The 15,343-nt window shown below is 43.6% G+C and overlaps 2 protein-coding genes across 3 annotated transcripts; one reads left to right on the top strand and one right to left on the bottom strand.

Moving 5' to 3' along the window:
• The first annotated feature begins 4,230 nt into the window (after positions 1-4,230).
• On the top strand, positions 4,231-8,923 carry LOC125527541 (uncharacterized membrane protein At3g27390-like). Of its 2 annotated transcripts, XM_048692052.1 has the most exons (11): positions 4,231-4,769; positions 4,914-5,235; positions 6,078-6,186; positions 6,281-6,473; positions 6,571-6,707; positions 6,913-7,201; positions 7,305-7,411; positions 7,496-7,649; positions 7,854-8,052; positions 8,143-8,383; positions 8,468-8,923. In XM_048692052.1, exons 2-11 carry the CDS (start codon positions 5,136-5,138, stop codon positions 8,715-8,717), a joined length of 1,779 nt encoding a protein of 592 aa, XP_048548009.1. In that variant the 5' UTR covers positions 4,231-4,769; positions 4,914-5,135; the 3' UTR covers positions 8,718-8,923. The 2 variants fall into 2 exon arrangements, with proteins under 2 accessions (XP_048548009.1, XP_048548010.1); XM_048692053.1 differs by lacking the exon at positions 4,231-4,769 and having other exon boundaries at positions 4,786-5,235.
• A 199-nt stretch (positions 8,924-9,122) lies between these two features.
• On the bottom strand, positions 9,123-15,328 carry LOC125527540. Its single transcript, XM_048692051.1, has 6 exons — positions 15,220-15,328; positions 15,069-15,136; positions 14,259-14,502; positions 10,170-13,817; positions 9,736-9,796; positions 9,123-9,449 (listed from the first exon to the last, which is right to left on the bottom strand). The coding sequence occupies exons 3-6, from the start codon at positions 14,482-14,484 to the stop codon at positions 9,317-9,319; spliced, it is 4,068 nt and encodes a 1,355-aa protein (XP_048548008.1). The 5' UTR covers positions 14,485-14,502; positions 15,069-15,136; positions 15,220-15,328; the 3' UTR covers positions 9,123-9,316.
• Between the last annotated feature and the right edge of the window lie 15 nt (positions 15,329-15,343).

Here is a 15,343-nt window from a genome sequence, read left to right as displayed (position 1 = left end):
CTGACCCCTTTGCAAAAATTGTGAGGTTTCGAAACCAGATATAGAAGCGGTGATATTAGTTTGAACCTCTCTGATATCCATGTTCAGCGGATGAGCGCGAGTGTTTGCAGCTGATGAGCTGAATTTCATTTCTAATATCAGTTTGAACCTTGTAATCTTCGAATTTGAGCCATATAATTCTGGAATTTGAACCTTGGAACATTTCGTGCTTTTGTGGTACAATCGTTGAAATGGCATCGTATGAGACTCGTATATTGCTAGCACTATTTTGACCTTAATATGCAATGGTCTTAGATTTTATTAACCATTCTCGAATCAGTTTACCTTGTCGATCTCACAGCACACGATCTGTATAGCTAACTCGACTGTGATCTTCGACATTATTGCACACAGTTGGTTTCTTTCACCATGTGCACTGTAGAGCGCGGAATTAATTATCGCACTCGAGTGTCCATCATCATCCTTTTGTGTAACTTTGACCTCGTCACCCACGGGTAAACTTATGATCGAAGTCATTCCACACACTTCGTTTTTACAAAGCTTTTTGCCAATAAATGCCCACGATTTGTCCCTCTTCTAGCCGACGCGTGGACAAACTAGTCGGGGGGAAGCTTGCGCGATAGCGCGGGAACAGGCTCACCAACGATACATTCGGCGCCTCTTCGAGCCCACGCGTGCGGTGCAGTGTTGTCAAGCATGCACTGGAATCCTCTATGAATGTCGTGACAAGACGTGACGATTACAGGCGGGCCGGCCCCCATTTATTACAGCGGCCATTTAACCCTTGTGTCTCTTCAACCTCTTGATCGCGCCCCACCATTGTAAGAAGCACACCCACCACGAGAATTTCTTAGAGGGTATCCTGCGCGTCTCCAATGGCGCTCCGAGCGGCTGCCGACGATGAGCAGCAGTTCACCATGCGTGCCGTGGTGGACACCCACAGAAGGTTCATGGACCTCTCGGTGGTGTACACCAACGACCCGGTCTGGGTGGAACACTCCATCCACATCATGGAGCTGTTGCTTGCCGTGGAGAAGTACAAGGTGGTCGGGTTCGACCTCGAGTACACCCGCGCTCATGTCGGGTCTTGTCCCAAGGTCGCCGTCGCCCAGATGTGTGTGCGCCACCACGTCCTCGTCTACCACTACTGCCTGGCCACAGGGCCTTGCGAGCGTTTCGCCAGGTTTGTCAACAGCCCCCACTACATGTTCGCTACGGTGGATATCATGAACGATGTAAAGGCGCTCGAGAATTCGGGCATCGCCTGCCAGAATCTTGTCGACATCCAGGGCCAATACAAGATCTGGGGCAGCAAGGAGCATGAGAAGGACTCACTGGTTCACCTCGCCGAGGCCATCATCGACCCCTACTACAGAGACATGAAGGATTCGTGCAATAAGGACAAGCATGCCTGGCACTCGGCCTGGATGGAGAAACAAGCACACGTCATGTACGCGGCCAAGGAGGCGTACACGAGTTATGACATGTACAAACGGATCATTGACATGAGGAAGTGCCTCCTTCTCCAAAACGGCCAGGGATCCAGCCGGAAGCAGAGCAATGGCAAGCGTCGTTGCAACAATAAGTAGATGATTAGATCTTTGTTTCTCCTACTTTAGTATGCATGTAATTACTTACTTTGGTGTGTGGAAATGTTATGTGTGTAGTTACTTGTGTAATTGTATGCTTAATTTGGTTATGCAATGCTGTCTTTTTAATTATATATGTTGATGCTCTGTAGACAGAGCATAAATGTTGTGCGGACAAAGAAAATCACGTCGCACACGAACTAAACAATGGAACCCGTCGGTGATGTTTTCATCAATCACTCACAATTGTATACCAGCAATCGTTTGCTCACAACATACACGGCTTGTTAGCAGTAATCGTCTATGTTGTTATCGGTCTTCGCACACATTTTCTATTACAGACCCGTTTGCCTCGTATCACACACATCTTGTTCGTTTGAACCGTTTCTGTTCTCATGTCTCAACGCAAACAGTTCATCCGAGTGAACCGCATGCCTATATCGCACACACCTTTGATCTGGCTGACCATTTTTTTTGTGTTGCCTAATCACAAACAGTTCATCCGAGTGAACCGTGTGTTGTAATCGCACACACCTTCATCTGGCTGCCCGTTTCTTTTGTTCCTCCTCATCGCAAACAATTAATTGAGCTGAGCCGTATGCCCTGCATCGCACACGCAACTAAAATCTGAAGTGTGTTTGATGTATCCTCCACAAACGTTTTGCACTTTTTTGACGGGTTTTTTACACCACCGTTTGCAATTATAGCATCGCACACAGTTTCATCGAAGGGTCTCTGATCGTAGTGTCGCGTTAGCAGCATCCTGCAGTAGTGCTAGTTTGCATTATTAATTTGTCAATTCTATTCTTATAAAAGAAGAGATAAAGCTCTACCTATTACTGAAAAAAGGGCGAAGGTTCAATGGCAATGACTAACAAATTGAAGCTTATATGCGCGATTTGGAGAGCGAGATTCTCATAAATTATTTATTTTTAAATGAAGAGCTTTAGGCCCAAGTGCGAATCTATCATGCAAACACCAGATTATCACACTACAATGTTTTGTTGACAACTATCTAGTTGGCATTGTGGCGGTAATAGTATTGGTTAACTATTTCTTAGGGATGCAAATTTAAAACCTTTAGGGTACCCTCCTGCCCTCCTTGGTTCACCAGATGAACTAAATTTTAAAAAATGATGTAAATTCAGAAACTTTTGTTCATTTATTTGAGTTAAGAAGGGTCGGAGGTTACCCTCAAGATTCCAAAGCTGCATCTAGAGTATTTCTTTTGCTTGTTTTATATTGTGTCAACCCTTTTTTTAATTGAAATGTAGGGCTCCTACAAACTTCAAATAAATTAACTAGTATGGTCTGATCAACTAATAAGTTTACTAAATCATAGTCTGATAACCACAATCTTTACTTAAACCTAGCATCTATACCTATACCAATATAAAAAGACCGAAAGGGGCAGATCCAATTAATCTCGGCCATCAAATCATGTCAATCCAACGAACTGGACTGTTTCAATGTTGAGCGCTCAACACGTTTAGTGTGCAGTTAATTTCATGCCAAATATACTGCTAATCATATAATAACACGCAAATAATATCATACTTAATATTCGCATGCACTTAATATACTTCCAAATTAATGTGCATTGCACGTACACATTGACTAGTACATACAAATCTTACAAGTGGTAACAATGTTTTGACTAAAATATAAGCATTGAGATTTCCTCTTATCCAAGTCGACACCCTAGGCTGTCCAATCTGTCCACCATAAGATTCACACAATTAAAATCAGACGGCTAAGACTACCGATTTACGTTGCATTTGCCATTTTGATAGATTAATCTCGTTTGTCCCACCATTTCATCTATTTTAGTTTTTTTAACCCACTATTCTCTATTTGCATAACTATTTTTAACATAAAACAGATAATTAGGCGTGCTTGCAACGAAGATATAAATATTACCGGACGTCTGCCTATATTAACGTGATTGTGGAAAAGAAGATTTTACTTGATAAGAACATATTATAGCTTACCAAAGAAAATAAAATGTCATTTGGTAAGTCGTTAAAAGAGAAGGCAATTGAGGTGGTTTTCAGAAAAGGTCGGTCGGAAAACCTCTCACCAAAGATGAAACAAAAAAGTCAAAACAAAAAAAGGAAATGGAGAATGTACTAAGGTTGGACGAAGAACGAAGCAATGCAGAAACTTACTTTTTTTTTAAAAAAAGTAGGAGGGTCACTCAAATGAATAGCCTGCTTAGTTTAGTAGTACAAAAAACTTACTTGTGACTACCAATTTATCTTACCAAGCTCCCAAAAATTGCGCGAAATAATTTGGATTGGAGGGGCTAGTGATTTCCTCTTGGCAAGTTTTTGAAAGTGACCAAATGTTGGCGTGTTGAACGTTGGCGAGTCAGTTCTCGGCAGCCAGCCAAACATGCTCGAAATCACTACGATCACAGCATTGAAGTGACCGGTAATTCCCCTAGATCTGTCAAACGCTCACACCATCAGCGCGTGGGGACCCGCGAGAGGACCCTAGTCCACACGTCGCCATCGCGGGCAGAAAGAGGCAAAGAGTCCACATGTCATTAGTACCTGATGAACCGTGTCACCCAGGTAAACGGTCGGTGTTAACGCCTCCCGTCGGTCTCTCTCACGCCCCGCGCGTCCGGAGCCGTTGCCTTCCCCGTCCCCCTCCCCCTCCACGGCAACCGCAGCCGAAAAAGCTCCCACTAAACAAGAAACAGAGCACGAGGCTTCCACTTCCACGACGCAATCTCCATCCGTCCCTTCTTCCTCCTCCTGCACCCGCGCCCCACCCAAAAGGAAGCAAGAATCTGCGCCTGCACCGCAGTGCCTCCTTTCTCCCTCCTCCCCGCCTCCCCGGAGCCCGCCCAGTATCGGATCCTTCGCCCCCCGGGGCGGTTTCTGAATCCAGCCGAGCCAGCCCAGTCCCACCACCAATGGGCGCCGTGGCGGTTCCTTTCGCTGCTCATTTTCTGGTGTAACCACCCCGACCCCGGCCATCTATCTCCCTGCCCTGCGCTTTTGCGTCGGCAAGGCTCTCCTCCAACTCCAACCAGGCTTTCCGACGGCACGGGCTTGTCTGTCGCCGGAGGGAGGGCCCACTGCCCCTGTCGTCTTGCTGGCGCTGGCCCTTTAGTCCTTCCTAGGTTGTCCCTCCCTACATCGTCTTGGGGTGGTCCGAATCTTCAGTCAGGTCCGTCGGGGCTCGCCTGGTTCTTGATTTATTTTTTACTCCCTTCCTTTTCTGCCGAGATGCCGTTGTTGCTCTCCGGTTTGAATGAGAAATTCGTCGCCGGTTGCTGAAAACAGTGCAATTTCCTCTTACTCCTCCTCCCAGGAAGGTATTCCAGCCCTGCTTGTGTCTGGGGTTTCGCTCGTTGCTTCCCAACTGTCCCCAAGGTTTTGCCAAGTTTGGGTGACCAAGGATTCCTGGCGAGGAGGATTTTGGTTCCCCTGAAGCTCCTTGGTGCTCCGAATTTGGGGGGTTTTGGAGGAAAGCTGTAAGTCTTGGCCTCCTGCTCCTTGGTTAGTCCGACCAAGGCCGAAGAAGAACTTGCCAATGGAGCCGCCTAGCAGTAGCAGGCTCTGGGCGTCTCTCTGGACCTTCATCAAGTTCCTGCCCTACTTCTGCGGCCTCTTCATCCTTGGGCTCATTAAAGGTGACATCCTGGTCTCTCTACTCTCTTGCTCCTTTTGGTATGCAAGTCTGATCTGTCATCTACTCATGTGTGAGTAAAATGGAGTGGTCATATTTGGCTGTGCATTTCCTTGCCTTGTATGGTAGTCTCTTGATTTCTCTGCTGCTTGTGTACATGCCTGACAGGCATTACTCACTATGCTGTTCCAGCTTTTGTTATGATATGACCAAATTGCTTTCACCTGGCTTGAGTTATTAGCTTCCAAAAGTAGTTGTTGGTTTTAACTGATGGGCTGGTATCATTTCAGTTTACTCTGTTCATTATTGGATAACAGTGTCTATGTTTTAATTATCAAATAACCCTTTGTGGACAGATGATATGCACTTACGCACTTTCACCCATAAGACTACATGGGCTTCAACCTGAAAAATCTTGTAGTTTCTCACACACAAAAGTATGCTCAGAACTAGCATCAATTGGAGCCTGTCAGAAAATGTTCTCCTTGTCTCGTCTATAGAAGTATTTAATATTTATTGATTTCGTGGATTTTTTTTTTGAGATTTTGTACAAACAAAACCATGAAGTTTGTTAGGTACATATGTGACCTTGTGAATTTATTGTGCCGTTTGAATGCTTTCGGTTGAATTATGTCGCGTGTTGTCTGTTGATGTGTGGATGCAAGCCATGGATTTGCAAATGAATGACAGACTTTCATGGGGACCAATGTATGTAAAAGCTGAAATTGCAGCCTGTGTTGTGCCCTTAAATACTTCTATTTGTGTTGTTAGTTCATTTTATTTGATTCTTCTACATGTTTAAACTATGTATCGTATCCCCTCATTTCATATTATTCCGTCTAACAGGTGTTCTGCTATGCCCATGGGCATGCCTTATTATGGCAATCGGAATATCTGCACTAATTCTTGGGTTATGGCCTATGCATCTGATTTGGACATACTACTGCATCATCAGGTAAAGTGTGTATCTTCTGCAGTTTCACCCTTAGCAAGCATATTAATACGCGTCTAAATACTCATATTATTTGTCCTCTTTTTGTCGAAGGCAGAACCAGAATGGTTGGACCTGTAGTAAAGCTTCTACTTCTTGTTGCTGCCACTGTGGTCATGATCTTATGGTTGATAGTTGGCATCCCGGGAAGCATTTTGGCTGGATTATTATATGGCTTTCTAGCACCGATAATGGCCACATTCGATGCAGTTGGAGAAGGCAAAGAAAATACATTTGTTCATTGCTTTGTGGTAAATCTTCTTTTCGTGAAACATGCCATTCCTTGTATTTATGCCGTTCCTGCTTTGTTAGAACATATTTTACATGTCTACCATCTCAAAACTGCAGGATGGAACATGGGGCACTATTACTGGGAGTTGTACAGTGGTCAGGGATTTGAAAGACATGCTTTTCCACTCCTATTTTTCAATTATGGATGACCTTCGTCTTCAGACACCTCCTTGTGGAAAGCCATATGAGATAAGGTTTGCTTCCTGTTTGTGTCTAGTACTAGCTTTTAACTTATATGACCTTCATCACATATGCAAATTAGCACCTTTTATGCTTGACTTCATAGCTGAGAGAAATGAGCCCTAGATGCAGTGCTCTGTATTTAGGCAGCACATCTCTTTTTGTTCTTCCTTGAAGAATTATGAATTATAAATATTGAGTACAAATATATATCCGCAGATTGCTTGATATTCCCGGGGCGTTGTTGTCTGCTGCTTGTGGACTCATACTGGATGTAATAATGTTCACACTAATTGCCATCTACAAGTGCCCTGTCATGCTCTTCAAAGGGTGGAAACGACTGATTCAGGATTTGATTGGGAGAGAAGGACCTTTTCTGGAGACAGCATGTGTGCCATTCGCAGGTCTTGCTATTCTTCTCTGGCCATTTGCGGTACTGGGGGCTGTTCTTGCATCCATCCTCTCTAGTATTCCTTTAGGCCTGTTTGGTGCAGTTGTAGCTTACCAGGTATGGCAATTTGTACTTAGCAAATTATCATATAGTGACAAATGCTAGGCGATATCCTTTTTCTTGTTGAAGTCATGGAGCCTTGCTCGTGTTGATTTCTCAGGAATCCTCTGTAGTCATGGGACTCTCTTATGCTGTCTCATCTGTGTCCATCTTTGATGAGTACACGAATGATGTACTTGACATGGCACCGGGATCTTGCTTTCCAAGGTATAACCGTAAACCATATTGCATGCCTTTGGATCAAATCATAAATAACTTGAGGTTTCTTGTACTGACGTTTGAACTCTCTAGGTTGAAATATCGGAAACAGAAAAATGAGGGTTCTTCACATGGTGGTCAACTATCTAAGCCAGGCTCATTCGACAAGGAGAACCAAGAAGGAAAGAAACCTCTAAACCGTGTTACATCATTTAAGAACAGCATGGATGAGTTCAATCCATTCAAGGTTATCTTTTCTTGCTAATACGTCAGTAGATCACAATGCTTCTGCGTATTGTGACCAGCTTCACTTTTTGTACGGTCCAATAGGAATAGCACATGTTGGTAATAGGTTATTCAATTTTGTAAATGTCATTATCTGCTGCTTTCTATTCCTTGATAATTGAACTTACAGAATCAGGACATATAACCGATCGTAGCTGTTATGCAGATGCTGGACCACTTATTTGCTGAATGCAAGCGGCAGGGAGAGGTTTTGGTGAATGAAGGAGTGATAACAATGAAAGACATCCAAGAAACGAAGTCAGGCAAAGTTGGCAGTGGAGTTCTTAACGTTGGTTTACCGGCATATGTAATCCTTAATGCACTCCTTCGATCTGCAAAATCTAACTCTAATGGCCTAATCTTGAGTAAGTTCACATAAAAACTTTCATGTTACACCACTACCAGAAGGGGGTGTTATGATTACCTTAGCCTGACCTGCTTTGGAACATATTCAGGTGATGGCACTGAGATTACATCTGATAATAGGCCTAAAAGCACTCTCTTTGACTGGTTCTTCGACCCTCTTATGATCATCAAGGAACAAATTAAAGCCGAGAATTTCACAGAAGAAGAGGAAGAATACCTCAAAATGCGAGTCCTGATGGTTGGTGAGCCCAGTAACCTCAAGGGCACTCTTCCTCATGTGCCATCACTGAATGAGCGGAAAAAAGCAGAAATCGACGCATTTGCTCGAAGGTACCGCCCTGCTCATTCTTTCATTCTGCTCAACACTATCACTGATATTTGCTAAACCGCCTGCTCCTGCTTTGTGTCGTCAAGATTGCAAGGAATCACTAAGTCGATATCGAGATATCCTACATCCAAGCGTCGTTTTGATGTTCTTGTGAAGTCTCTCTTGTCGGAGCTCGAGAGGACGATGGGTGGCAGCGCGCCTGCCAATGGATCCCAAGCGCTAAGGTTGAGAGGCGGCATTGCCCGGATGCTTAGCCAGAAATCCATTGGGAAGACTGCAAACATCATGGATGAAGATCCAGAAGCACAAGTAACAAGGAAGGCTCGCACCCCATGATAGCTTTGAGTCTTTGGTGATGTATTGTGTAGCTGACAAGCTAGTGAGAGACCAGCTCTGTAAAAATGTGTAAAAGAGAAACAGCTATGAGCTAGTATGAACGTTCTTAGGTGTAGCTTGAGTTGTTGCAAGTTTTGTTGTGTAATTTGCTGCTATTGGTTTTTGCAGACTACATTTATGAGAAATCTTGCAAGATCTCACTACTATGTTAGCATTTGAACTACCACGTGACATATATGGTACACAATCCAAACTACTCAAAAGAAAAATGTTAGCATTTGAACTTGTCTCTAATATCATAAGGAGAAATTGGCATTAAACAAAGCTGGACTGCGAATTTCTTACCGGCTAATTTGTTCCACAAACTTCGTCAACTCATCCACAGGCAACAACAGGACACCAAAATAGACACGGCAAAAAGGACAAAATTGACGAATTTTGAGGACTGTCACGACCACAAACTCAATACAGCTGGAGATGTGAACTTCACTTTAACATGATATCCAGACATGTTCAGCAGCCAAATCCACAAATGCACAAAAAAAACTGGGAATTGCGTGAAACTCGCATTCATTTAAGCACCAGGTCCGTCCATTGATTCAGCCCCAAAGACTGTCTGGAGGCTGGCTATCAGGCACCTCGGTGTCCTCCAGCAGCTCGGTTGGTTTCAGCCTCGCCTTCTTGTAGCTACTGGAGCCTCGGAGGATGGAGTTGATGTCACTCCTCTGTGACCTGAACAAATGGGATCAAAGCAACTCAGGTCTCAGCAAGCTTCAACATTGTAGACCAGTAAAAGGCGAAATCAGACTATGTTCGTCTAGTCAAGCAGTTCTATCCAAAACGTTACCGTGCATGCATCTATGCCCAGCGGGGATACAAGACGGCTACAACATAGCTACCATAGTATATTAATGTGCACCCTGCTCGCTCGTTCACATTTGCAGTGTGCTACTAGTTCGTCTAGTCAAGCAGTTCTATCCAAACTAGTTTTTTTTAATGTACAGATTCAAGAACTTACAACGATGCAATGCCTTCATCATCAGGTACGTCGCTTCCCTCCCAGGCCGTGGATGAAATACCTGTTGAATGCACATCAGTTAGCCAACTTCCACAGGCAGACCAGTGTATCATCAGATGCAAAGTCAGAAAACAGTTTGTGAGCAAGCAACACTGAGTAACAAACACAGGACAAACCGTGGATTATGGATGTCTATGAACAGAATACTAAAATAAGTACCAGTCTATTGTGTGCCATTCTGGAGATACACTGAATACTGAAAAGGGGAATTTATCAAAGCAAAGCAAGAATTTTGGAATGAGTTCCACCATGGCAGAGGAACACATAAAAGATAAGCAGTTATATTCAGTAAGTAAATAAATGCATAACAAGTGCAAATACAATCCAGCATAAAGTTGGCCAGCTAGTACCTATTCCATGTTACATGTTCCTACCTGAGTCAGCAGATGTGGATGAATCATCTGATGAGTTTTCCTTGCCAGCCTTTTCACCCATGGTGTTCAATAGTTCATCAGAGTCTTCACTTATGGTGTCACTGAAAATTGCGCCAGCGCCTCTCTTACTAGTATCCTTCTTGGATTTGTCATTGAGCTGTTCAAATTTTTTTCTTGGAACTTTCCGAACTGCTACTCTAAATCGGTTAACAGCTGGTGTGCCATAAGTGCTTTCATTTGATGCTTGTGGGCTCATGGGACTGCTCTGAACAACATTGCTTACAACCTTAGGATTTGCATTTGCCCTCCCATCAATAGACCCGTCATGTTTTCTGTTCTTACCATGATGCTTTGTCTGCGAAGTAGAGTTCATTTGTTCTTTGCCCATGCAAGCATGGTGCTTCTCAATGGGCAAATCAGTCTGATTGTCAGCACCAACCTTGCTTTGGCAGGGCTTCTTTTCAAGAGTGCTATCACGTGTGGCATCTTCTTTTTCCTGTTGCAGCATACTATTATTCTGAATAACTTTATCCCTCTTCTCTTTTGTATTGCCCTGATCCATTCTTCCTTTCTGCGGTGCAGAAGTATCAGTATCTTGATTACGACCATCAGGATTTTGAGACTCGGGTTTGACCAAATCCTGTTTTCTTTTGCTCTTCTTTTTCTCCTTGGTTTTCCTCACATTACCATCTTCTCTGTTAATGTTTTCTGCTTCGGTCTCCTGTTGCGGCATACTATTATTCTTGGTGATTTTATCACTGTTCTCTTTTGCATTGCTCTGTTCTATTCCTCCCTTCTGCACAACAGAATGCAGCAAATTTTGTGAACAATTATCAGTGTCTTCATTATTACCAATGGGGTTTTCAGACTCGGGTTTGACCAAATCCTGCTTTCTTTTACTCTTCTTTTTCTCCTTCGCCTTTTCCACATTACCATCTTCTCTGTTCGTGTTTTCTGCTGAAACAGATGGCACACCCACATTGCCAGTATCAAAATGATCAGCTACACTAGTTTTATCTGTATGAAGATGGGATTCTGGCAGATCATTTGGTTCGATAATACCAGCACGTTGAGACTGCATATCTGGTTTTCTTTTGCTTTTCTTTTTGCCCTTAACTTCCCTTATAGTAGTTTCATCATTGTTTTCTGCAGAAACAGATGGGCCATTCATCACACTGGGGCTAAAATGGTCCAAGAATTTAATTTTGCCACTTCCAGAACGAATCGCTGCGGAATCATTTGGTTCAACAGCACCAGCAGAACCTTTAGGAATAGCTGCTCCCTCCTGAGCCCTGGAGTTCATCAAATCTGCAACAGAACCTTGTTCCAAAGCAGTATCCTGACTCTGAAGTTCAGTCTTGGAAGATTTCTTCCTTCCCTTTCGAGCATTAGGCTTATCATGCGTGATAGTTGTGCCATCTTTATGAACTACTGATGATTCTGTTGGAGCTCCTACTATATTTTTGTCATTATGAGTTCCACCATCAGTTACATATTTTTCCTGGTCATCCTTTATGAACTGATTATCTTGTCCATGTGTAGGATGATTTATTTCCTGTATTGTAGGAGTCTGAGTCTTCAAAGACTTTTTGCTTTTCTGCCGTAATACTTGACCAGTACTTGCAGGAGCGTCAATTGAAGAACCTTCCAGAAGCAATTCCTCTTTGGTGTCATTTCCTCCTTCCAAGTCCTCTGTGGGAACCTGTCTGACTTGCACACCCAAAGACTGAATATCTTTACTGCTATCAGTAGAAACATGCTTCAATGAAGTCTTCTTTCTCTGACGCTTACTGGATTTGGTTCTGCCATCAGCTGGCACTGCTGTATTCTCACTCAAAACATCATTAAGATCATCAGACTGATTATCTGCTGGATATTTCAGAGGTAAGGCTGCACTAACAACACCTTCAGTATGTTCCTTTACTGGATCTCCACTTAAGTTGTCTGTGCATCCTAAATCTGCCAATACCTCATTAATCACATTGGTTGCTGCTACATCCGCGGTTCCATCAAGCTTCCTGCAATCACTACCCGTTGCTTCTCCTATAGTGCCTTGTGTTGTTTGCTCTGCATTTAGGGGATCGTCACTTGTATGTTGTGTCGAGCTTCCACCTGTAGTGGGTCCAGATGATTTTGTCAAAGGATCATCCTTTGAAGACTCCAAGCGGAGTTTTCTCTTCTTTTTACGCTTCCCATCACCAGTTGGATTTTCTGTTACGGTAGAATCCCCTTGATTCACCTTGCTTGGTTCATTTACAGTCTCCACCTGAGCATTTGCAATGGATCCAGATGGTTTTGTCACACCTTGAGTAGTAGGACCATCCTTTGAAGACTCCGAGTGGCGCCTTTTCTTCTTCTTCAGCTTTCCATCACCATCTGAATTTTCTATGACATTACAATCCCCTCGCTGCACATTACTTGTGATGTGCCACTTATAAGGGTCATTTAAGATGTCCCCCTGAGTAGACACTATATCTGATTTGGCTGCTTTCTCGCTATACCCAGACTGGTCTTTTGCTTCAGCAGTATCCATGGAAGATAGGCCAACAGAACTAACCTTATTTGATTCCTGGCAATTCTTCTCATGAGAAATATTACCGGCTGTATCTGCCATATCCAAGACATTCTCGCTTTTACTTCCTTTCTCCATGTTGCTTACCTCAACTGCTCTTTCATCATGATATTCATCATTGATTCCTTCTGCAATTGTTTCTTCACCAGCTACAACTTTGCAAGTGGAATTACTGGTCTCTCCAACTGCCGGATTTCCATATCCTTCATGTACAATACCGATGTTACTTTTGTCAGCAACTAGATCAGTAGTTGCCTGAGCATCAGTACCCAACTGGTTTCCACTATTGAGTTGTGATGATGGAAGATGCATGTCAAATAGTCTGGCCATTGCTTTGTCTCTGCTAGTCATTTCAACATTATCTACACCATCACCTTGTTGCCCTTGGTTTTCATGAAGCAGGCCTCCATCTAACGCTTTTGGTACCTCCACTGTTCCAGCTGATGGTTTTGTTATTTCCTGGGCATCTTTGGGAGCGACTGACTGATGTTTTTTCCTTTTCTTATTCTTTCCAGCAATGATTGGATTTTCAGGCTGGATTGAATCCTCTTGTGCATTTCCATGTGATTCTTGCTGAAAAGAATTGCTTGGAATTACCCCAAGAGAATTAGTGTTTGTTTCCAACAAAGGCTTATCCAAGCTATTCACATCCCTGGTTTTGTAATCATTAGTTTCTCTAACACGATCTACAGCTGACGTGTTAACAGAATCAGTCCTTCTAGCCCTTTTGCGCTCCTTTTCCTGAGAGGGATCATCCAGTGCATGAAGCTCTCCCACCGTTCCCTCCCTTGTCCCCACTTGCTTGTCGCCAGAAACAACACCAAGATCATGGTCTTTGACACTATGCAGAAGGTTTTCCTTTCTTGCAAGTAACTCCTCTCCAACCAGGGCCACATTGCTTTGATTTGAAAATCTACTGACATTTGCCACAGAATTTGTTTGTACATCAGTAGCCAGGCTTACTGCTGCATCCTTCTTTGTTTCTGCATTGGGATGTGACGAGGATGACAGCTGCACATCATTTGGCACTGCATCATGTGCATGAACATTAAGCAATGCTGCAGCCTCCTCACTACCTACAAAAGCACATGAACTATTACATTTTAAAATAACTCAGCATAAACTATATGAAGGGAAATCAACAATATTAGCAGGTTCAACCTCATCCCTCAACAGATGATACAACTACGGACAGCATAAATTTTAACAACTTACATGCATACTGAAAAGAGGTTAATCATATGCATGAGAAAGAACATATTGACTCGAGCATGTCAAAGAAATCCACAGCCTCCACTGAGTGAGAAGGAGCTGTAGATTGACCATACACGGGAGATTTGACACAAAGGTTCGCTTCAGAAACACAAAAACTTGAATGATCAATTCAACTGAATAGCTAACCTCATATCCAGAATAAGACATTAACCAACAATAAGCAAACTACAACACACTAGCAATGCTAACTTGACTCAACAATTAATACAATTCAAATGCCACAGTGGATGCTAACTCAATACCTTCCAGCATTTGAGGATTTACACCGCCTGATATTGTTGCAGGCAACTCCATAAGACATTTGTCCATATCAACTCCAAGACAACCTCTACTTGATCTCCCTCTATCCTCGTCTCTGCAGTAGTGTGAGTCCGTCGCAACTGCTACCATCTTGACATGCAGAAAGCACCCAGCTTTGACTTTGGAAAATGCACTCCTCAATGCCATCGAATCAGAGAGGTGGTACATTGCACCCTTGCGTAGCACCTGTCGGATATACTAACACATTTAGAAACTTGCGCTACCCTTTGAAGGGTCTCCAGATTGCACATGCTAACTGTATGGAGTTTCGGAAGAACATGCCATTCAGTCCAGGACAACAAAGGGAGAAATGAGTTGCCCTGACTATCAGAATCAAGATATACATCTTTCAAAAATCACAATTCATGTATATATTCAATGAACTTCGTCAATTTTGGTAGCCATCTATTGCATTTTTTATCAAAGAAACCAGAATTGTTAGTTAGCTCAATCTCCATTAGGCGTTTGACGAACCATACACACTGATTCGGAGGCAGGATTTATTGAGGTTTGGGGGTTTGGAGGCACTATGCTCCCAGCTGATCAGACGCCAATCAAGTAAAACGTACCCAGACTAAAGCATCTGATCACCTAACAAAACACTGGAAAACCTACACCGAACCGTCCATGCACGAGACAAAGTACATGTCAAAATACACGAAATATAAGCGACCATGAGGAGCTTACTACCCTACATCCAGAAAAAAAAATCATGTAAAAACATGAAAAGGATCGAAGCCGTAAACTAGAACCTGAAAGGACTTGACGGCGACGGGGCCGAGGTCGGGGAAGGCGGCGGCGTGCTCCACGGCCACTTGCGCTGCGGGGAGACAAACAAGCGAATCAGATAAGGTTCTCTCGGTCTGGGTTTGAAAGGGGGAGAGGGGGCGACGAGAGGCGTACACTTGAGGCGGCGGATGGTGGAGTCCGCGGCGACGTTCAGGGCGAGGTTCGTGCCGAGGTCGGTGTCAAGGAACAGGGACAGGTGGGCGCCTCCGTCAGCGGAGCGCGCCTGCGGCGGCGGCGG

Source organism: Triticum urartu, unplaced genomic scaffold (genome assembly GCF_003073215.2).
Source record: "Triticum urartu cultivar G1812 unplaced genomic scaffold, Tu2.1 TuUngrouped_contig_4240, whole genome shotgun sequence".
Lineage (NCBI taxonomy): Eukaryota > Viridiplantae > Streptophyta > Magnoliopsida > Poales > Poaceae > Triticum > Triticum urartu.
The sequence above is the reverse complement of the archived record's forward strand: the minus strand, read 5'-3'. Positions and strand labels throughout refer to the sequence as shown.